This window comes from Scyliorhinus canicula, chromosome 2, assembly GCF_902713615.1.
Source record: "Scyliorhinus canicula chromosome 2, sScyCan1.1, whole genome shotgun sequence".
Taxonomy (NCBI): domain Eukaryota; kingdom Metazoa; phylum Chordata; class Chondrichthyes; order Carcharhiniformes; family Scyliorhinidae; genus Scyliorhinus; species Scyliorhinus canicula.
Window position 1 is genome coordinate 224573563 of NC_052147.1, and position 24508 is coordinate 224598070.

The following is a 24508-nucleotide window of genomic DNA, read 5'->3' on the forward strand; positions in this document are numbered from 1 at the left end:
GAATCGCTAGTTTTTGGCCCCCCGCTATTCTCCGGCCCGGATGTGCCGAAGTCCCGACGTCATCACGCACTGTTTACACGGCGTCCAACACACCTGCTTTTCAAGTTCGTCAACCAGCCGTGCTGGCTGACGACAGCTTCGAGGAGGTGAGCGCACCACTCAGCGCACCGCTCAGCGCACTGCTGGAGTCTGGCCACAACGGGGAAGGCATCCCTGGGAACGGGAGGGTGGTCCAGAGCGGGGGGGAGTGGGGGAGATGGAGGGTGGAGTGGGGGAGATGGAGGGGGGAGTGGGGGAGATGGAGGGGGGGAGTGGGGGAGATGGAGGGGGGAGTGGGGGAGACGGAGGGGGGAGTGGGGGAGATGGAGGGTGGAGTGGGGGAGATGGAGGGGGGAGTGGGGGAGATGGAGGGGGGGAGTGGGGGAGATGGAGGGGGGAGTGGGGGAGACGGAGGGGGGAGAGGGGGAGACGGAGGGGGGAGTGGGGGAGATGGAGGGGGAGTGGGGGAGACGGAGGGGGGGAGTGGATGAGATGGAGGGGGAGTGGGGGAGACGGAGGGGGGAGTGGGGGAGATGGAGGGGGGAGTGGGGGAGACGGAGGGGGGAGACGGAGGGAGGAGATGGAGAGGAGGAGTGGGAGTGGGGGGGGGTGTTAGGGAGAGAGTGAGCGAGTGAGCCGTCCAACCCCGTAACAAAATGTCTGCCACCATGCCATGGCATGCCAGTCACAAGGACAAGGCCGCTGTTTGCCCTGTGGCTTACGGCCACAGGCCACTGACGCACCGGTGAGGAGGACGTAGTTAACTGCCCGTTGGATGCAGAAAGTGACCAGGGGTTAGGCTGCCCGCTTGTCAGCAGCGCGACCAGGCCACCGGGACACACAGGTATCCTGTGGCAGGCGGCTGCCGAGGTGTCGACTAACCTCCGTCTAACATGTCCCGTTTCTCTGCCCCCACCACCCTTCTGTAGGTTAGCACAATGTCTGCGAACAGAACGGTTATGTTCTGCGCAGTGGTTGGGGCCGCTGCACTGCATTTGGAGATGCAGCAGCATCCACAGCCACAACCCGCAGTGGATGCAGGGCCAGCTGCAGCAGCAGAGGGAAGGGCCGAGGAGTTGCCAGTCGTCGAGCAGCATGGGGGGGGAGGAGGAGGAGGAAGAGGAGAGAGTGAGGGTGCAGCCACGGCGCCAGAGGCGACGACCAAGGCCGAGGGTGTACCGTGTCCGGGTCTCTTTCCTAACAATGACGGACATCACCTGCAGGAGGAGACTCCGGCTGAGTAGGCGGACGGTGATACATATCTGTCACCTCGTGGCGCACCTCGCCCCACGTGGAACGGGGGGAGGACACGCGAACCCAGTTGGCATCAAGGTGACGTTCGCTCTTAACATCTATGCGACCGGCTCCTTCCAGTCTCCGAGCGGGGACCTCTCCGGGATCTCCCAGTCATCGGTGCACAGGTGCATCCGGGATGTGACCGACGCCCTCTATGCCATCGCGGACCTCTACATCACCTTTCCCGAGGACCGAGCAACTCAAGACTCACGAGCTCGTGGATTTGCCAGAGTGGCCGGGATACCGATGGTGCAGGGGGCAATCGATTGTGTTCACGTCCCCATGCGCCCGCCTGCAGGGGACAGGGAGGTGTTCACAAACAGGAGGGGGAAATACTCCATGAATATCCAGGTGGTATGCGACCCCCACATGAGGATCATGAACGTCTGTGCAAGGTTCCCAGTGAGTGTGCATGACTCCTACATACTGGCGCAGTCTTACATCCCTGCGATATTTGAGGGACGTCCACCCCGGCTGAGGGGCTGGTTGCTAGGCGACAGGGGTTATTCGCTGAGGTCTTGGCTGATGACGCCTATACGGAGGCCTCAGACCAATGCGGAAACCCAATACAACGAGGCCCATGCAGCAACCAGGGGTGTGGTGGAGCGCTGCCTTGGCCTCCTGAAGATGAGATTCAGGTGCCTGGACCGCTCCGGAGGGGCCCTGCAGTACCAGCCCGACAGGGTCACTCGCATTGTTGTGGTCTGCTGTGCGCTGCACAACATCGCGATGCAGAGGGGAGATGACCTGCTGCAGGAGGCGGAGGGAGAAGCCAGTGGCAGTGGTGCCAGCACAGAGAGGGAGGAGGAGGAGGAGAGGGAGGAGGAGCAGGAGGAGGAGGAGGAGGAGGAGGCTGGTGGAGTGGCGGGCGCAGCACGCAGACACGACCCAGGTGCTGGTGATGTCCAGGAGGCGGCACGACGGTCCCGGCGAGGACGGCGGGCACAGAACGCCTTGGTGGCAGCACGGTTCACGCGTCGCATGTGACGTCCCCGCTGAACACCAAACCACCACCTGCATCGCTAGTCGTGCAGAGGGTCAACACATAACTGCCACCACCACAGCCCCCCCCCCCCCCCCCCCTCTCAGTGTACACTGCTCCACTTCGACATCACCCTTACCACTGGGTCCAGACGGTATGGCACATCATTGATGGCTGTGTCAGCGGGTGTGATCAGTGCCATGTGGAATGATGACAGCCCGCTCTGCGAAGAGCTGTGAGCTCAGAATCGTTAGAGAGAGTCTGACCCATGGCAATAGCTGAACCATCCACCTTGGTGGCCGCTGAGTTCGTCACGGACACTCCATCACGTGCCCGCATGGGCTAGCTGTGGGAGGGGGTGGGGGGAGGTGCAGGGACTGCACACCCGGCACCGAAGTTTCACCGCTCGTCAACCCCAGCGACACTCGGTCACCATCACGATTCCTGTGGCTGTGGAACAATCACACGGTTTTACAAGTAAGGTGGAACAGTGCGTTTAATGTTAACAATAATTTACAGGTGCCCTAGCCCCTACAACTAAACTGTGCCCTTCACCCGTGCCAACTTACTCTGTGTCTCACTTTGTTGCCTTACGGGCCCTACCACTACGTCTACGTGAGTCCCCAGATGATACAGCAGGAGTGGAGGAGGATTGCTGCGAATCGCCCCCTTCGACTCGTTTCTCCTTGGCCAAGCGTTTCCTGGGGCGACCCGGCCTTGATGGGCCAGGCTGCGCTGCGGGCGTCTCGGGTGACGTTGTGCCACCCTGCTCTGCCTGCTGCCCACCCGATGCACCAGGGATGGGACGGGGGGAGGCCGAGAATTCCGGGACGTCCCGTGATGGACTTAATGTGACGGGCCCCGAAACCTCCTCCTCCCTCGGGGAGCCCGGTGGCCCCCGGGCCTCACTTTAGGACAGAGGTGCGAGCGGGGAGGTGCCCCGTCGCGCCACCGACACCTGGTGCTGCCAGTCCTGGAGGCCTGCGACGGTATCGACCAGGATCCGAACGTTTGCAGACACGGAATCCAGGGAGTTAGACACTCCCGCCCGGGACTGTGCGACCTCAACCTGTGAGTGCACAACGCCATCCAGCACGTGTGTCAGGTGGTTGATGCTCTCCGCGACTGACTGCTGCGACTGGGCCATGACCTGGTGAGGCTGGGCCAAGGCCCGCAGGGCGCCGGCAATGTCGTTTTGGCTCTGGCGCATTGCTACCTGTGAGAGGGCAACCCTGTCCCGGGCCAAGGATGACGCGTGCACATTAACCCCAACACCTTGAATAACCTGACCCATTGCCTCCAATGCGGATGCCACCCGTGCGGTGTCGGACTGGGTCGCTGCCATGAGCAGCACCACTCCCTGCTCGTGGACGCGGTTCGACTCCTCTTACAGTGTCTGCAGAGCCAGGAAGACAGCCCTCATCCCGTCATTGTGTCCCTGGGTTTCTTGAGGCATCGGCTGTGCGGTGGGTTGAGAAACTCCAGGAACTCAGAAAACGTCTGGGAGCCAGCTGGATGCTGGGCCTGGCCTGGCCTCCGCCAGTCCGGGCCCTCGTCTGCTCCGACCTCCACCTACTGTACCTGCTCAGCTGTGATGTGCGAACCAGACTGTGACCCAGGAGCCTCATCACTAAATAGGCCAGCCGGGGTGAGTGTCTCTGGGATGGTGGATGGTGTGGGAGATAGCTGTGCCGCAAGCCCGAGGTCATCTTGGGTTGACGCCTCCTCTGTGTCATCGTCCAGGTGAGAGGCCGCAGGGTGTTCGCTGGCCATTTCTGTTTCCTGCTGTGTCGCCACCCTCTGGGCGTCCTGCTCCACAGATTCTGTTGGGGAGGATGGGACTCCCCGCTGATCGGGCACCGAATGTTGTGCAGCCCTGGGTGAGGTTGGGCCAGATGCGTGTCTCCGCCTGGAGGCAGACGGCCCTGGTCGTTCGGCATCACGTCCTAGGGAAGAGAATGAAACGGCTTATTTAGATTCGCTCGGCCGGGCGCTGGACGGTCCCAGTGGGCAGAGTGTGAAGGGACAGAGGATGGGGGAGGTATCCAAGTGGGCAGGGTGTGTGAAGGGTTAGAGGATGGGGGAGGTGTCCAAGTGGGCAGGGTGTGTGAAGGGACAGAGGATGTGGGGGGGGGGGGGTGTTTGTCATGGAGGGTTGTCTCACTTGTTGCAGCTCCGCCAACCTCGCATAGCGCGACGTCCCGGGTGCCAGACCCCCCAACAAGGTCCAGTGCCCACTGCTCAAACGTGGTGAGGGGGTGCAGGTTGGGCGAACCCCCTCCAGTCTGGTGCCGCTCACAGGTGTTGTGAGCGGTCTTGGCCTGTTGGGGGAGGGGACATAGGTAGATCATTACAATACGGCAGGTATCAGCAGTCCGTTCAGATACTGGCACAGTTTGGGGGTCAAGTTGTCATAAGACCATTGCATCTCTCCACGGGGGCCAGAGCGCTGGGTCTGTGACAACTTTGTGAACCACCCTCAACTCATTCTGCCCCAATCCCCCTCCATCCCCCGTGCCAGGGGAGGAGGTGTGTGATTAAGTTAAGGGGGGAGGGATGGTTGTGACCAGGGGGCACCCTCTTGACACTTACCCTGGCAGCCCTGGTGAGGTCGTGTAACTTTTTTCTGCATTGCTCTGCTGAGCGAGGGGTCTGCCCCACAGCACTAATGGCAGCAGCCACTTCACGCCAGGCCTGGCGCACAGCGCTGGCAGGTTGGCGATGCCCTCTACGCGGGCAGATGATGCCCCTCCTCTGCTCGACGGCATCGAGCAGTGTCTCGACATCGGCCTCAACAAACTGAGGGGCAGCTCTCCTGAGCTCCGACATCATGGCCGACAGATTCTGTGCTCGCCCGCGCCTTTGTACGGCGTCGGGCGGCGTAACGTGGGCGTGGTCGTATCATCGTCGCGTTCCGTCGTCATCGCGCATGTGATTGACGCGGCCGTGTTCCTAGCCCATTTCCCGGACGTGAATACGTCGGGAAATGGACCCTTCCCGACCGTCGTCAAACGCGCCCGTTTTAACGGCCAACTTCGCGATTTTTCACGGGTGCGGAGAATCGCGCCCTCGTTGGTTGCACTTTTCATTGCGAAAGTAAATCAATCTTTTGCCTCTGCCTCTCTGAGGAAAGTATGTCATTTGGTAAGTCAGACAACATACTTCCATCTTTTTCCATAATCTGTTTCTGCTGGAACAGGTCGCTCGCCCGAAGGGATGCCGCTCCACATCAAGCAAAAAGGTAAGAGAGTCTCTCCCACCCTTACCACCTGCCATAGGTATATTGCAATGATTGCCAATCAACCTCTATGAATGCACCTTCCAACACCATCGAGTCTTGGAGCAAACCCAGGACTGGTGGCTCAGAAGCAGGGATACTACCCACTGTATCACAAGCCCTCCGATTTCAATAATTGAAGAGGTAATTACATTTATCCCAGCATTGCGGCTTTAATAGCCAGCACACGGGTTTCCCAAGCTACATGAAACTCACCAGGGTCAACCAGGTGAAAAGTAGTAGGTTTGATTCAAACACGAGCTTTCGGAGCGCAGCTCCTTCCTCAGGTGAATGGCGAGGTATGTTCCAGAAACATTTATATAGACAAAGTCAGAGATGCTGGACAATGCTTGGAATGCAGTCATTTGCAGGTAATCAAATCATTACAGATCCAGGGAGAGGGATAATCACAGGTTAAAGAGGTGTAAATTGTCTCAAGCCCGAACAGTTGGTAGGATTTCGCAAGTCCAGGCCTGATGGTGGGGGGTGGATCCACTGTATCACACCCCCCACCATCAGGCCTGGACTTGCGAAATCCTACCAACTGTTCGGGCTTGAGACAATTTACACCTCTTTAACCTGTGATTATCCCTCTCCCTGGATCTGTAATGATTTGATTACCTGCAAATGCCTGCATTCCAAGCATTGTCCAGCATCTCTGACTTTGTCTATATAAATGTTTCTGGAACATACCTCGCCATTCACCTGAGGAAGGAGCTGCGCTCCGAAAGCTCGTGTTTGAATCAAACCTGTTGGACTTTAACCTGGTGTTGTAAGACTTCTTACTGTGCTCACCCCAGTCCAACGCCGGCATCTCCACATCAAAGTAGTAGGGAACCATTATTCAAGCAAAATGATGGTTGAAAGTGTTTAAACAGTGAAACGGATAGTTGTTGGGCTGCCAATGTGATAGGCTTATGCTTACACCACTTTTTCAGACTGCCAAATTCATTGCTTCACAGGTGATTCACACCTCTCTGGAAGTCATTTTTACCCAATTTGCATTTGAAGCACCTTAAGTTGATGTTTCCTGCTATCCACCTTCACTGCCGCATGGGAGCAATTTATTCGTCTACCTTGGGCCTCTGATGAGGATTAAGAAGAACAACAGGAGCACCAGCAGCACAGCAAGCAGCAGGAGCAACTCGAGCACGAATTGCACCAGGAAGCACTGCTGGCCTTCTCCTGGCCTGGCTAGCTCACTTGACACAGCATGAAATTCTTTGGGCGCGATTCTCCGCAAATGTGGCGAGTCGTAAAGGCTGCCGTGAAACTGGCCGTGTTTCACGGCAGCCTCCGCGCCCCCTGCCGGGACCCGATTCTCCCCCCCCGGGCGGGGCTAGCAGCGGGGCCCCGTGAAGCACGGCATCGCGGGCTTAGCGACCGTCGCCAAGCATCACGCCGGCTGACACACACGATGACTTCAGCCGCACAAGCGCGGATTGGACGGCTCCAACCCGCGCATGCGCGGGGCCGTCATCTCCCTCGGCCGCCCCGCAGACTGATCCTGCGGGCGGCGGAGGGAGAAAGAGTGCATCCGTTACGGACGCACTGCCCGCGATCGGTGGGCACCGATCGCGGGCCCATGCCCCCCTTGGCACGGCTGTGGTACTGCCGTGCCAATCAGGGCCCTGGATGCCCAGAACGGGCATGTTGCGGCCGTTTTTACGACGGCAGCAAGCAGGTGTGTTTGCTGCCGTAAAAACGGCCGTAAACGCCTGGGAACTCGGCCCATCGGCCTGGGGAGAATCGCTGTTCGCCGTAAAAAACGGCGAGCAGCAATTCGTGTCGTGGGGCGGCCGTGGGGGGGGGGGGGGGAGGGGTGGGGGGAGAATAGCGGGAGGGCGTGAAAAATGTCGGGGACGCCCTCCCGCTATTCTCCGACCCGTCGTGGGCAGCGGAGAATCGCGCCTTTTATGTCAGATCGTGGGTTCATGCCTCAAGTTGGGTGTCATTTTTTTTCAAAGATCGGTTGGAAAGTAAGTTGTGAAGAGGAGGTAGGGAGCCTGCAAAGGGATATGGAAAGCTTAAGTGAGTGGGAAAGAATTTGGCAAACGGAGTATAATGGGGGAAAATGTGAATTTGCCCACTGAAGCTGGAAGAATAGCATTTATTTTTGCATCTATATATGAAACTGCAGTAATTGTGGAGTTTTGTTATTTATTTATCTCGCTGTAACCATTCAGGTAAATGAAAAATTTGAGTAAAATATTGAAGCTAATTTCAGTTGCTTCTTGGATGTCATTCAGTACTGTCAAACTACAGGCCCATACCTCGGTCCCAAGCTGTAAAATACGCTGCTGGTAGCAGGATAATTTCAGGAGGGTCTCATACCTGGAACAGGAGTTAACCCAGAGTACGGTAGCATTCTTATTCTCCTGGCCCGACATTTACTTCTAAATTTCTTCGAAGGCAGCATGGTAGCACAGTGGTTAGCACAGTTGCTTCACAGCTCCAGGGTCCCAGGTTCGATTCCTGGCTTGGAGTCTGCACATTCTCCCCATGTCTGCCTGGGTTTCCTCCGGGTGCTCCGGTTTCCTCCCACAGTCCAAAGATGTGCAGGTTAGGTGGATTGGCCAAGCTAAGTTGTCCTTAGCGTCCAAAATGGTTGGGTTAGATGGGGTTACAGGGATAGTGTGGAGGTGTGGGGATGGGTCGGGTGCACTTTCCAAGGGCCGATGCAGGCTCGATAGGCCAAATGGCCTTCTATGAATATGGAGGGAAAGCTGAAACAGTCTACTGAGTTGAATGATCAGCCATGATCATAAAGAATGGCAGAACAGACTGGAAGAGCCAAATAGCTTACTCCCGCTCCTATTTTCTGTGTTTCCAAGCAAATTTACCTGGCGTGAAATATATTGAAATATCTTTGAGTAGTTTGTCAGGAACCTCACCACCCCTCCCCCTCCCCCCCCCCCCCACCCCCCAACCCCCAACAAATCAATGGTTTTTAAAGGAGGAATCTGCAGGAACCTCTCCATTTCTATTACGCTTTGGCATTGCTGCTGATCTGGAAGGAGTTCTGATTCTACCCTGAATCCGAAAAAAACTGATAATTTCACCTAAATATGTAATAAATAATTGTTTATAAAATGTATTTCAATTGACCAGAAATAAGAATAATAAATTTGAACTTGCAAACAGCACAAATGCTGTGTGCTTATAAATCAGGTTTAACAGTCAAGGATCTATTTGTTATCATTTGTTCTAACACAAAGTTCAGCAATGACTGCAATGCATAAATTAAAGAGGAAAAGACTACAACAGCTATTGGTGAACACTTAGTAATTACCTATTTTTACTCTGAGTTTGACTCCTACTTCAGTTTCCTTATTATCACATTTGTCCTGGATATTTAGACTACATTTGACAGCTAAAGTGAGAATTTCACTCAGTTCTTTCCTTCTCTCTCTCCATAGTGCCAACATTGCATCACCTGTGGGGAAAAAAATAATCATGCACAATGTTAAACAATACTTCTGTTCTGCCATCCAAAATAAGTATCAATGACACAATAGAATATGTTCATTCGCATCTTCTTACCTGCATAGTTCACAACATCTCCCCCTGCTCGAAGGATATCTAAAAGAAATTAGGATTTTATTAAGAAATATTTACAATTATTATAGAACTGAAGTACATTAAAACTAGAAGTATATAAATAAACACTTCAATACATTTCACGTTATTTCAAAACCATATTACTATCATATTAGAATCACAGAATTTACAGTGCAGAAGGAGGTAATTTGCCCCATCGAGTCTGCATCAGCTCTTGGAAAGAACACCCTACTTAAGACCACACCTCTACCCTATCCCCATAACCCAACCCAACCTTTTTGGACTCTAAGGGCAATTTAGCATGGCAAATCCACCTAACCTGCACATCTTTGGACTGTAGGAGGAAACCGGAGCACCTGGAGGAAACTCATGCAGACACAGGGAGAACCTGCAGACTCCGCACAGACAGTGACCCAAGCCGAGAATCGAACCTAAGACCCTGGGAGCTGTGAAGCAACAGTGTTAACCACTAGGGTCTGGATTATTTCTGAAATATAGCATATTTGGAGATGTATTAAAATGGGTGTTGCAAAGGTGCCATCTCAAATCAACCACTACAAATTTGTATCTGAATTGTACTCCAAACATGCACTCTTCCCAATAGAAACAGAGGCAAAGAGAGGGAGTGCTATCCAGTTCTCAGAATTTCAGGTTTCCCACTGGTGCAAGAAGCAATTGCTGAAATATATTTGGCACTCAAATCCCTGTATGAGACCATTTTGTTTCAGGAAAGACTTTCATTCTAGTCATGGATAGCTAATGTGCCATTGCGAACTAGTTTATCATGTGTTAGATACCCAGGAAGCTGCCACAATACTTGCACCATGTGACAATCTGCCAAGCCAGCTCCCTATCACTCAGATCTAAGTACCTGGATTATTGAGGGGACAGGTATTTTACTGGCTGTGAGGCTTCTGCTGACGTAAGAGACATAATGACAGCCATGCCACTGCAATAAGTGCCACAGAGCAGACCAGAGGAAGAAATCACATTTTAGGTCTTTAGATAAATCTGATGAAATACCACGCAGTAAGAAATCAAGAATAATTGTAGCTTGCATCATTCTATACATTAACACAATTAAGGAAGGCCAGCAGCTGAATGCAATGATGATGGAGTGGGTAGAAGGTCACCTATCAGCACAAAATGAAGAGGTTGGACAAGCGGGACAGAATGTAGGACCGAGCAGCCAATGGCTAAAGAAAGGCAACAAGCACTGATAGTTCAGTGCTTTCAATAACAAATATTGAATGAAGGAATGGAAACATGCCTGCCTATTTTCCCCCTCGACTCCTTTACATGGTCCCTCACTTTAAAAGCATTCTGCAGAGTTTCTTTATAAGGTAGCAACCTTGATTTCCCGTCATCATCCAAACGTCCAACAATTTAAAGCATACTTAGAGATAATCTCAAAGTTCTACATTTAATTTACAGAAGCATATTCTCCAAAAGATTACCAAAAATTCTAATAACCCTTTCTGCAATTGGTTAGAACTGTTATAATTTCTGCCAATAGGATGAAGTGCCGGCGCTCCTACTTGACTCCTCCCATTATTTGCTTCCTGTGTGAAATTGAGAGCATTCCCTATGGATGGCTCTAATCTTAGGGATGCAGTTGTTCTGGAAAGACTAGCTACTGCAACCCTTTCTCTTTTAACAGTCATCAGTTCTTAACCCGTTTGAACATTCCTCATATGTAAACGTTAGAGGAAGGTTAGTACAGTAGGCTCAATGTCACTCTGCAGAGTGAGAATATCTACAACCAAATAGAGACAGATGTGTATAACGTAGTGGGGATTACTCAAATATGGTTGCAGGAGGACATGGATTGAGTTCAATGTCCAGGAGTTCTCAGTATTCCGAAAGGGTAGACAGGATGGAACAAGGGGTGAAGTTGCTTTTTTGGTTAAAGATGACATCAAGGATATATTAAGAAATTATATTGACACTAAGGCCTAAAACGTCGAATCGATCTGTGTAGAAATAGAAAACAAAGGAAAAGACTCCTTTGTAGGAGTAATTTATAGGCCCCCAAGCAGTACTTCCAAAGGGAGGCACATTATAAAGCAAGAAATAATGAAGGCTTGTGAGAAGGGCACAACAGTAATCATGGATGATATTAATGTGCATATTGACTGGACTAATCAAATTGGCAAAGGTAGCCTCGAGGGAGACTTCATAGAGTGTCTGAAGGATTGTTTCTTAGAGCAATTTGTTATGGCCAACCAGGGAATAGGGAATTTTAGATTTAGTATTATGTAACAAAACAGTTTGAGAAATAGCGTTGTCATTAAAGATCCTCTTGGAAGGAGTGATCACATCATTCTAGAATTTCAAATTCAGATTGAGCGAAGAAAGACGGAGTGCCATAGAGTTTAAGCATTGGACAGAGGTAAGTATACAGGGCTGAGGAAAGAGTTGGGCCAAGTAGACTATGCACAAATACTTGAGGGTAGGGCAGTTGAGGAACAATAGCGGGTGTTCAGGGAGATATTAAATACTTCTCAATTAAAGTATATCCCTGAGAGGAAGAGAAATTGTAAAAGGGAGAAAAATGTTCCATGGCTAAACAAGGAGGTCAAGGAAGACATAAAGGCACATTCCTAGGGCATACCATACTGCAAAAGCTAGTGGTAATCTGGAGGATTGGGAGAACTTTAAGATTCAGCTAAAGGATACTAAAAATAAAATCAATAGAGTTCAGATGAACAATGAAAGTAAACTAGCAGTTGGTATGCAGGTACAGCATGTAATTAAAAAGGCAAATGGAATGTTTACAAAAAGCAAAAGGAGTGAAGCATAAGAGTAGAGAAGTGTTGTTGCAATTGTATAGGGTGTTGGTGAGACCATACCTGGAGCATTATGTCCTGTTTTGGTCTCCTTATTTGAGGAAGGATGTGGTGGCATTGGAGGCAGTTCAGAGGAGGTTCACCAGATTGTTTCCGGGGATGAAAGGGTTGACGTAGGAGAAGAGATTAAAAACTTTGGTCTTATACCCGGTGGAGTTTAGAAGGATTAGAGGGGATCTGCTCAAGGTATATAAAATACTAAATGATGAAATAAACGTAGACCAAATGTTCCCCTTTGTAGGAAAATCTAGAATGCAAGGTCACAGATATAGGTTCAGAGGTGGTATATTTAGAACTGAAGTGAGGAGGAACTGCTTCGCGCAGAGTGTGGTGAATTTGTGTAACTTGCTGCCTCATATTGCGGTGGAATCTGAGTTATTAAATGGTTTTAGGAAGGAAATAGATATATTTCTATTTAAAATGGGTTAAGCGGATATGGGGAACAGGTAGGGAGATGGATTTGAGACCAGGAGATCAGCCCTGATCTGATTGAATGGCAGAGCAGGTGCAAATGGCTGAATTGCCTACTTCAGCACCAAATTCCTATGCTCCTATTCTTTGCAATCATGGTGCTGGGCACAGGTTCAAAGATGCTTCTGATCAATGTCATGGCAAACAGTGCCAATCAGCTGTTGCAAGCCCAGTCATTGAGATGGTGCAAGTTTCTATTAAAGCAATACTGGCCATTCTAGAAGCAACCAATGCTTTTAGCAACTCTTCTTTCTGTCTTTCTATCAGGGCAAATTTCTTGTGTGCCCCCTACTCCAGCAAGTTCTGAGGACCATGAGACCCTGCAGTTTTGGGTAGTGGATTCTTCCCACTTTTCCATCATCTGAAACCAACCTCACGGCAGCACCTACGTGAAATTAATGTAACAATAGTTGTTTTCAAAATGAGGCCTCTGATATGTGGAATAATGACTCCTCATCCAAAGCCTCCTGTTCACCGGGAAGCAGTACTCTCCGTTTCTTCCAGACTCAGGTCCTCATTTTCATTCGGTGCTTCACTCAGTCACAACCCTTCTCATTTCCTAATGCATTCCTTGCGAGTGAGGGCCCCTGTGTTGCTGCTTGCACGGGTTGGAGTTGGTGAGGAGGTGACAGGGAGCGGGCAAAGCTATTGCTCTGGAAATCTCCGGAAATTCAGGGTAGTTGACTGATTCCTGAAAGGAAGGCATGGAAGGAAGAGAAGTTTGTAGTGACACAGGCCCTTGAGCTACAAGGGCCTGGCATTACTTTGAGAAAGTAAAAAAAGCTGAGGAATTCTGATCAAACCATTAACTGTCTGGCAAAGGTGTTCCAAGTTCCCCTCTCATGGAGGTTATCATTTATGTTTGCAGAATTGCTTTTTCCAACAAACTCCAGAGCAGTGCTCATTTCCACAGTTGCATTGCTCTGCCGCTGATTCCAGAGTGTTCTTTCCAGGGAAAGGGTGCAATATCGTCGACCTGTCAGCGGCGTGCCGAATTCTTAAATGTACCTCAGAAGACATATCTTTAATATGTTTAAATTCTGCCAATTTCTGTGGTGCGTGGCCCAGAGCTTAAACATATCAATAAATGTACAAACTCCAGCCAACGCTGCACTAGACACTTCTTCAAATGAACGTCACTTACGATCCACAATCTCTGAGATGTACCCATTGAGTGTTCTGGTCAGGTGGTCGGCTCCACTGCCTTTCTTGCTATTCAGCGTGTAAATCTCAGTCAGGCTGGTGAATCCTGCAGGGAGACACACACACACACGGCATTTATTTTGGTATATTCGGAACACATCAACCTTTCCCACCCGTCCCGCACACTTGCTGCTGTTGCATTTTGCTGTACCTGAAATGTCAGCGAAGAGAAGGACTCCGTGGAAATGTTCCACATCAGGGATGGGCCGGTCCACCCCCTCATACACCACAAGGTCAGGCACGTTGGCGGCCAGTTTGCAGATTTTGTAGGTGCCAGCGAAGATGGATTTCTGTTTGCCCACCCTCAGCCGGGTAAGTGGCCGGACGAAGCTGACAGTATGCCTGGTGGGTGTGTAATCCATCTCCCTGCAACTTTCCTTCCCTCCCCTCTTCCTCGCCTCTCAATTGTCCTCTCTGAGCGCCGCCGACTGCGTTTTCATCTCCTCGTGACGGCTCGGGCCACCGATTGTGACTTCACGGGACCACAGTTCACATCCCCTGGGCTTTGGGAGGTCTGCACTCTCAGAGCTCAACCTTGCTTAGTCACCCCTGACAGGATGCCCTCAACTCCCCGACCTTGAAAGGTTGCCAGCCGTTGAGTTTAGATGAAAGCAAAATACTGCGGATGCTGGAAATCTGAAATACAAACAGGAGATGGGGTTTTGGAGGTGGGATGGTGTGGTGGGCAGGCAGCATCTGTTCAGAGAGAAACAAGAGGTTAACGTTTCCAGTCCCTAGCTGGGTGATCCCTCCACAGCTTCGGGTGAGTTTGGATATATTTGCAACCGTCCCATTGCTGTGCCAGTTTTTATTTTAAATTGACTCACTCCAGCATTTCAAAACTGGGACCCTGTGTCAGCAAAGAATAAGTTTATTTGCGCTGCTTCCGGGCCAGCGCTGCACATTTCAGCAATTTTCTGCTTAAAAGGTTGGAAATTCATGAGAAGTGCAACTGTGATTTACCAAAATGTGCTTTTGAAGTTAAGGCTCAAAAGTCAGACTCTTGAACTGGAAGTTCTAATTCCAGGTTGCTTGTCCCTGTGATGCATGCAGACCATTTGAATTGTTGGTTACCTTTAAAGGGGGGAAAAATGGACACACCAGCGGCCTTCCGTGGGCCTTTGGTTTGCCCAATGGGGGTGAACTTTATTTTCAAAATCATCTGGTATGGGTCAGCAACCTCACTGGCATAGTAATCTCTGCTACATTCGGTGCACTGATGTGGAGATGCCGGCGTTGGACTGGGGTGAGCACAGTAAGAAGTCTTACAACACCAGGTTACAGTCCAACAGGTTTGTTTCAAACACTAGCTTTCGGAGCACTGCTCCTTCCTCAGGTGAAGCATTTGTTGCAGATGAAGAAGTTAAATGGCATCGAGTTAACTCTGCTTCTGTCTCCACAGGTGCTGCCAGACCTGCTGAGTTTATCCAGCATTTTCTGTTTTATTTAAGAGTTTACAGAGATGTTCTGCACACAATCAGCCAGTGTACACTGGGCCATCCCAATGTGGAGGGGACCACATTATAGGTGGTGATAACAAGAGTCTACCAGATTGAAAAGAGTACAAATAATTCACTGCATCACTGATGAAAGGAGCATTTGAGACTTTGAACAATTATGACGAAGGAGGTGAAAGGGCATGTATTGCATTCCTGCATTTTGGAATCACAGAATCATTACAGTGCAGAAGGAGGCAATTCAGCCCATTGTGTCTGCACGTGCTCTCCAAATGAGCATTATGACTTAATGCCACTCTTCTGCTCTTGCCCTGTATCCTCATGTGCAAGGCTGAGGTTGATGCAGCTAAAGGTAGTACATAGAATGCACCTGACAAAGTCAACAATGAGCTGGTAGTTGGGGGGGGGGGGGGGGGGTTATATGTAGGTGATGTGGGCGCAGCCCAGCCAATCATGCACATGTGTTCTGGTCCTGCCCTAAGTTGTCGAAATTTTGTCGGTCGTTTTTCAGCATCAAGTCAGTGATCTTGCACGTGGATTTTGAGCCCAGTCCCCTGGGAGCCATATTTGGGGTTTGGGCTTGCCGCAGCTGCACGGCAGCAGAGGCAGATCTTTTAGTCTTTGTCTCGCTGATCACTCGCAGGTGGGTCCTGTTGGCGTATGGTCAGTTGCTCTAACTTGTCCCGTGGTGTGGCTGGGGGATCTAATCTTTTAAAAATAATCTTTATTGTCACAAGTAGGCTCACATTACACTGCAATGAAGTTACTGTGAAAAGCCCCTAGTCGCCACATTCCACCGCCTGTTCGGGTTGACAGAGAGAGAATTCAGAATGTCCAATTCACCTAACAGCACATCTTTCGGGACTTGTGGGAGGAAACTTGAGCACCCAGAAGAAATCCACGAAGACACGGGGAGAACATGCAGACTCCACACAGACAGTGCCGGGAATCGAACCTGAGACCCTGGAGCTGTGAAGCAACAGTGCTACCCACTGTGCTACCATGCTGCCCCTGTGCTACCATGCCGCCTCAAATGGAGTTTTTGTATCTGGAAAAGATTAAATTTGCTTTTGGGGGGTGGGGTTTGTTTGTACTGGTCAAGGAGTTTGTCTTGTTTGTCAAGGAGCTGGTTACCGTCAGCTGTTGAGGGAAGGCGGGGCAGAGTGGGGTGTTTGGTTGAAGTTACTGAGGGGGTTAGGGGTTTGCGTTGTTCTTTCTTTGTGATGTGTATATTAAAATGTTAAAATATCAAAAATATTTTCAAGACAAAAAATCTCGTTCCCAGTCATTTTACGAGCAGGTACAGTTTTTCCTTATCTACTCTGTCCAACCACCGCATGATTTTGAAAATCTCTATCAAATCTCCTCTTAGGCTTCTCCTCTCCAATGAGAACAGTCCCAACTTCCCTAATCTATCCTCATAACTGAATTTCCTAATTTCTGGAACCATTCTTGTAAATCTCTTCTGCACTCTCTCCAATCTGTTCACATAGTTCCTATAGCCCAACCGCCTTGGCCATATGGCCCTTCTTGCCAGAGTTCTTTCATGTATTCAATTTACTCCAGCATTTCCCCGCTGAGTGTCCAACCTGTGTGCAACGGTGACATGGTTGCACCTTTGCAGCCCTGTCCCTTCAGGTATCCATTTTGTGGATCTTCACTCGAGCCCCTATCTGTGAAGCTTCTCTCATTCTAGCTCCAAAGATGTGGCAACTTCCATGGCAGCTTTTAGAGTTAAATCACTTACCATTAGCAACTTCCTCTGAATTGTGTAACCCAGAAACCAGCTTGCTTCGAAGAGTATCATTAAGCGTTGTATCAAATTCACAATATCTAACTAATCTTCATCAAGATGCTATAAACTGTAAAATGGTTTCACCTTCTTCCTGACCATGGCAGTGGAATCAGAACCTTTATGCAATCGATAAAGGTTTAGGAGAGAATTGTCTCTCTAAAACTTTCATTAATTCTATTATGGGCCAGGGTTTAGAGAACCCCAAAGTATATCATGGAGTTCACCTGACCCACAACTTTAAATAGAATTTGGTTATGGGGAGCACAAGGGCCCACTTTACAGGTGTGATGCAACAGAGAACTAACAATATTTCAAAACAAAAACAATGTTTATACTATGAATCATGTTAACATTTTATAAACACACAGTAAACAGTTTATCAACTACCAACCCTGACCACCCCCCAAAAGATACAGTACTGTATAGATAACCCTTAATAACTCCCCAAACAACATCCATAAGTTGAACCCTTTTAAGATAAAGACAGCAGGTTTGCATTCCTTACAGAAACAGGTATTACTTTGAAATCATCAAGTGATTTGGAGACATTCCTTAGATTGCAGAGAGAAATAATAACATCTTTTTGCTGTGAATGCAGCTTTCCAACTCTGAAAATGAAACTAAACACACTGCAGCTGCCAGCTCAAAATGAAAGTAAAAGCAGACCCAGAGCTCAGCTCCACCCACACAATAACATCACTGCAGCTATTAGATAAACACCTATTTCCTAAAGGTACATCCACCTTACAATTCACTGAAGGACTTATTTTCTGGTTTTGCTGGGTGAACAAGATTCTGTTGCAGCATAAATGTTTTACAGCCAACTGAGCTGAGAAATGTTGTGACCTTTAGGTCCTCCGGTGTCTGATTAGCTATTAAAAACAATTAGAATCTTTCTTCATATGAATTCCATGGGTTGAAATTCTCTGGTTGTTGCAATTCAATTTTCCTGCTGGCATGCTCCCCGTCAGTGGGATATACATAGATACATAGAATATCCCATTGAAAGTTGGAGGAGGAAAGAATCCCGCTGCCAGCGAACTGCACGTGACTGAGAAACATGTGGCTGACTGACCAGAGAATTCTGCATATGTTTCATAATCCACATTAAATGCATCCATGGTGCCCGTTTTCCCTGCCGTTTTTGGATCCCAGCTCCTCAGATCTACACTTCCGTTCTTACTGTGCTGGAAAGTATGGCACAAACAATCCCTTGAACAAGCAACTGCAAAATCTTTCCTTTTTATGCCTGAGTATTTTAACTTTTCACCCAAGTCTGGCCCGTGCAGAGTTGGCAGAATTTGAGGTCCCCATTCCCCACAGCCCGTGTAGCTTTGCCACGTGCGCTGTCCCTGCAGCCCAGACCGCACTCCAACACAAGCAAGTCTTTCATGACTGTTGGTCTTCTTACTCACAGTTGCTGTTGAAAACTTATCTTAAGCCTTTGCAATGGCGGCAGTGATTTACCTGACTTCTGTGTGTGGGCAATACCGATCCTGAGAATCTTCCGTTATTCCCAATGCCGTCCCACAATTAGTTGACAAAATCTTCTTCCCAGCGATTCTTCTGTCTCAATGCTCATCGCAAATTTCCTACTGGCCATAAACCATCAATGCCAATTTTCTCCCTTGTTATATCTCTTTGTTGCCGCAAAGTGAAAAGGTATGGAGATGCCCCCACTCTTTATTCTTGTCAAACACGATCAGAGGTTTATTAATGATGTTGCTCCATATAATCAAGATAATGATCTGCACAAGGCCTGCACAAATAATGCTGACATAATTACACATCATGCGACGAGAACCAGCTAAAATATATTCCTAGATACATAACACGGAGGCAGTCTGTTAATTGTCTGCCTCTGGGAAGTTTGTGCTGATGAGTGGGCGCATAGACAATCGGGGTCTGGACCTGAAAATAAATCCAAGCGTCGTTTAAACCTAAGGTGGTAAGATTCCACCCCAAGCAACAATTCACATTAATTGGCCTGGTTTAGTTCAGTTTATTTGTCATAGCAGGTTTGGAGGAAAATACAGCTTAAAAGTTGTAAACATAGATAATAGGTGTAGGAGTAGGCTGTTTGGCCCTTCGAGCCTGCACCCCCATTCAATACAATCATGGCTGATCATGCAAATTTAGTATCGCACTCCAGCTTTCTCACCATACCCCTTGATCCCTTTAGCTGCAAGGGCCACGTCCAGCTCCCTCTTGAATATATCCAATGAACTGTCCCCAACAGCTTTCTGTGGTAGAGAATTCCACAAATTCACAACTCTCTGAGAGAAGGCGTTCTTCCTCATCCCAGTCCTGAATGGCTTACTCCTTATTCTTAGTAAGAAGTCTTACAATACTAGGTTAAAGTCCAACAGGTTTGTTTCAAACACTAGCTTTCGGAGCACTGTTCCTTCCTCAGGTGATTCACCTGAGGAAGGAGCAGTGCTCCGAAAGCTAGTGTTTGAAACAAACCTGTTGGACTTTAACCTGGTGTTGTAAGACTTCTTACTGTGCTCACCCCCAGTCCAACGCCGACATCTCCACATCATCCTTATTCTTAGGTTGTGACCCCTAGTTCTGGCCTCCCCAACATCGAGAATATCCTTCCTGCATCTAGCCTGTCCAGTTCCATCAGGATTTTAAACATTTCTATGAGATCCCCTCTCATTCTTCTAAACTCCAGTGAGTAAAAGCCCAGTCGATCCAGTCTTTCTTCATGTGTCAGTCCTGCCATCCTTGGAATTAGTCTGGTGAACCTTCGCTGGACATCCTCATAGCAAGAATGTTCTTCCTCAAACTAGGAGACCAAAACTGCACACAATACTCAAGTTGTTGCCTCACCAATGCCCTGTATAACTGCAGCAAGACATCCCTACTCAAATGCTCAAATCCTCTCGCATGCCATTAGTTTTCCTCACCGCCTGCTGTACCTGCATGCCTATCTTCAGCCACTGTTCTACCATGACACCCAGGTCTCGTTGCACCTACCCTTTTCCTAAACTGCAACCATTCAGATAATAATCTGCCTTCCTGTTTTTGCCACCCAAGTGGATAACCTCACATTGACACGCATTATATTGCATTTGACAAGTATTTGCCCACTCAGCCAGCCTGTCCAAGTTCCCCTGCAGCTTCTTTGCATCATCCTCACAGCACACATTGCCACTCAGCTTAGTGTCGTTTGGAAATTTGGAGATACTGCATGCAATTCCTTTGTCCAAATCATTAATGTATACTGTGAACCACTTGGGACCCAGTACTGAACCATCAGGTACCCCACTAGTTAGGGGAGGCAGTGGCATAGTGGTATTGTCGCTGGACTAATAATCTAGAGACCCAGGATAATGATTTGGGGACCCGGGTATGAATCCCATCACGGCAGGTGATGGAATTTAGAAATATCTGGAATTTAAAAGTTTAACGATGACCATGAAACCATTGCCGAGTGTCGAACTGCCTGCCACTCTCTGCTTCCGATCTCTATCCACGTCAATACATTACCCCCAATACTATGAGCTTGAAGTTTGCTCACTAATTTCTTGTGTGGGATCTTGTCAAAAGCCTTTTGAAAGTCCCGGTACACAACATCTGCTGGTTCACCCTTGTCCACTCTTCTGGTAACATCCTCAAATAATTCAAGAAGATTTGTCAAGCATTATTTCCCTTTCGTGAATCCATGCTGACTTCTTAGTAAGAAGTCTTACAAGACTAGGTTAAAGTCCAACAGGTTTGTTTCAAACACTAGCTTTCGGGGCACTGTTCCTTCCTCAGGTGATTCATCTGAGGAAGGAGCAGTGCTCCGAAAGCTAGTGTTTGAAACAAACCTGTTGGACTTTAACCTGGTGTTGTAAGACTTCTTACTGTGCTCACCCCCAGTCCAACGCCGGCATCTCCACATCATCCTTATTCTTAGGTTGTGACCCCTAGTTCTGGCCTCCCCAACATCGAGAACATCCTTCCTGCATCTAGCCTGTCCAGTTCCATCAGGATTTTAAATGTTTCTATGAGATCCCCTCTCATTCTTCTAAACTCTAGCGTGACCTGGCCTCGCTTTCCAAAGGCTGTTACTTCATCCTCAATAATTAACTCCAGCATTTTCCCCACCACCGATGTCAGACTAACTGGTCCATAATTCCATGTTTTTTTCCCCCTTTTTTAAAAAGTTTAAAATTATTTCTAGGGTCACTTCCTTAAGTACTCTAGGATGTAGAGCATCAGGCCCTGGGGACTTGTCGGGTTTTAATCCCATCAATTTCCCCAATACAATTTCCTCAGTAATAAGGATTTCCTTCAGTTCCTCCTTCAGTTAGACCGTCTGTTCCCTAGCATTTTCGGAACTTTTTTGAGTCCTCCTTAGTGAAGGCAGATCCAAAGTATTTGTTCAACTGATCTGCCATCTCTTTGTTGCCCATTATGAATTTATCTGATTCTAACTGTAAGGGACCTACATTTGTCTTCACCAGTCTTTTTCTCTTCACATATCTATAGATGCTTTTGCAGTCAGTTTTTATGTTTTCTGCAAGCTTACTCTCGTATTCTATTTCCCCTTCCTAATTAAACTCTTTGTCCTCCTCTGCTGAACTTTTAATTTCTCCCATTCCTCAGGCTTGCTGCTTTTTCTGGCCAATTTATATGCCTCCTCTTTGGCTTTAACAGTATCCCTGATTTCCCCTGTTCACCGTGGTTGAACCATGTTCCCTGTCTTACTCTTGTGCCAGTCAGGGATGTACAGTTTTTGAAGCTCATCCATGTGTCCTTTAAATGTCTGCCATTGCCTATCCACGTCAACCCCTTAAGAATCCTTTGCTAGCTTATCCTAGCCAATGCACATCTCACACCATCAAAGTTAGCTTTCTTCGAGTTCAGGCCCTGAGTCTCAGACTTAATTGAGTCACTCTCCATCTAAATTGAAGAATTCTATCATATTATGGTCACTCTTCCATAAAGGATCTTGCACCACACATTGCTAATTAATCCTTTCTAATTGCACAATACCCAGTCGAGGATGGCCTGCCTTCTAGTTGGTTCCTCGGCATATTGGTTCTGCAAAATTTTCACAAGTTGTTTTTAAGAAAATTCAAAATGTTAATTAATCTTTGATATCAACATTGCAATGGGCAGCATATTTATTATATTGCCTCAGAACAGCCTAATATTAGGCCTGAAAGTTTCTTTGGACTCTTTGGTTGAGTGAGTGGGCAAAAATCTGGCAGATGAAGTCTAATGTAGGAAAATGTGAAGTTCTTCACTTTAGCAGGATGAATAAAAAAAAGAGTATTACTTCAACGGAGAGCAGCAACAGATTTCTAAGGTGCCGATTACTTGACAACTGTCGCCCTTTAACAAAACCCGTCTGATCCCCTGAGACCAAGTCTGGCACACACCCTTCTACCCGCCTCGCCAACAACTTAGCCAATACCTTCACATTCGTATTCAATAACGAGATGGACCTATAAGACCTGTAAGACCCACACTCGATCAGATTCATATCCATCTTTGGGATCAAAGATAGAATTATGGTCGGCAACTCCCCCTTCGCCAACGATTCATTACCCATACTCAAAAGATGAGGCGCCAACTCCACTAAAAAATGCTTATAAGGTTCAACCAGGCTGCCCCGGCACCTTCCCCGATTACATCAAACGCACACACTCCTTTTCTCCTGCAGCCCCAATGGCGCCTCCAATGCCTGTAGCTTCTCCTCTTCCACCTCCGGGAATAGCAACCCAGATCTGTGTCCTCCTCCCTAGGCTCAAATCTGTTCAGCCCCCAGTAAAAGTCCTCAAACTCTTCATTGATTTTCTCCAGTGCCATCACCAACGCGACCCCCCCCCCCACCCCTCCCACCCCCCTCCACCCTCACCTGTGCAATTTCCCGCGCTACGACCTGCCGCTTCACCTGGTGGGCCAGCAGGCAACCAGCCTTCTCCCCATACTCATATTGAACCCCCCTTCAACAGTGAGGTTAACCCACTACCATCCCCGTTGTCAGCCGATCAAACTGCCACTGCAATTTCTTCCTTTCCACCAACAACTTCTTAGTTGGCGCCACTGAATACCTGTGAACCAGATTTACTAAACTGCCAACAAACTCTGCCTTTCCTCCCTCCCAACTTTATCCCTTTAGGCCTTATAAGCAATAACCTACGCCTAAACCAACGCCTTCAATGCCTCCCAGAACGTGGCCATAGACACCTCCCCATTTTTGTTAAGCTGATGCCACCTAATTACAAAACTTGTTATCTGCCAAGAACACTCAATCAAACCTCCACTCCAGTCTCTGCGCCCATCTCGTTTCAAACCTCACGTCGATATAATATGGTGCCTATCCAAAACTACTATCCCGGCATATTCCGCCCCCACAACCCCCTGACAACACCACTTTCCCCACCACAAAGAAATCGATATGGGAGTATACCCAATGAACATGTGAGAGGAAGGAATATTCCCTCTCCCCCAAGTGCCTAAACCTCCACGGGTCACCCCCCCGCATCTGATCCATAAATACCCCCAACTCCCTCACCATCCTCAACCTAGGCGTTGACTTGGGACTAGATGTATCCACCCTTAGGTCCAGTACACAATTAAAATTGCACCCCCTATGATCAACTGATGGGAATCCAAGTCCGGGATGGATACTAACAGCTCCTTCATAAAGTACGCATCGTGCCAGTTGGGAGCATATATCTTCACTAAAACCGGCAATGCCTAACACCCTACACACCATCACAAATCTACCTCCTGGGTTCGGCATCTCCCTGGCCACCACAAACGGCACCTTTCTACTGAACAGGATCATAAACCCTCTCAACTTAGAATAAAACCCCGAGTGCAACATCTGCCACACCCATCCATTCCTTAACCGCATCTGATCCTTCACCCGCAGACGTATCTCCTGCAAGAAAACTGCATCTGTCCTCAAACTCTTTCGGTGTATAAACACCCATGAACATTTAATATGACTATTTAACCCCTCACATTACAAGGTATAATCCTCAGTTGAGATTTCTGACCTCCCCTCTGCGAAAGCCATTGCCACTGCACCCTGACCCCGCACAACCATCTGGCCCCTCGCTAACCTGGGCCCATCCAAAATGACCGCCTCCTCCATCCTCACCTAAACCCATCCAAAACACTAACTGCATCATCAGCCTCCATCCCCCAACCCCCCCCCCCATACCTTACCCTCCCCCCCCCGCACCTTACCCTCCCCCCCCGCCTCCCCCCCCCACACAGCCTAAAAACCACGGCCCCCACCTCCACACTGTTTCTGTTCACTAACATACATACATACATAAGGGCAGCACGGTAGCATTGTGGATAGCACAATGGCTGCACAGCTCCAGGGTCCCAGGTTCGATTCCGGCTTGGGTCACTGTCTGTGCGGAGTCTGCACATCCTCCCCGTGTGTGCGTGGGTTTCCTCCGGGTGCTCCGGTTTCCTCCCACAGTCCAAAGATGTGCAGGTTAGGTGGTTGGCCATGATAAATTGCCCTTAGTGTCCAAAATTGCCCTTAGTGTTGGGTGGGGTTACTGGGTTATTGGGATAGGGTGGATGTGTTGAACTTGGGTAGGGTGCTCTTTC

General features: G+C 48.9%; 1 protein-coding gene across 1 annotated transcript in view; it reads right to left on the minus strand.

Moving 5' to 3' along the window:
- Nucleotides 1-14060, minus strand: part of LOC119961981 (adenylate cyclase type 10-like) — a 324780-nt gene extending 310720 nt beyond the window's left edge. The window contains exons 1-4 of the mRNA XM_038789668.1: nucleotides 13830-14060; nucleotides 13620-13724; nucleotides 9138-9176; nucleotides 8887-9030 (exon numbers count right to left, since the gene is read on the minus strand). Coding sequence (XP_038645596.1) covers nucleotides 8887-9030; nucleotides 9138-9176; nucleotides 13620-13724; nucleotides 13830-14040 — 499 coding nt within the window. The 5' untranslated portion in view covers nucleotides 14041-14060. The remainder of the gene's footprint in view (nucleotides 1-8886; nucleotides 9031-9137; nucleotides 9177-13619; nucleotides 13725-13829) is intronic.
- Between the last annotated feature and the right edge of the window lie 10448 nt (nucleotides 14061-24508).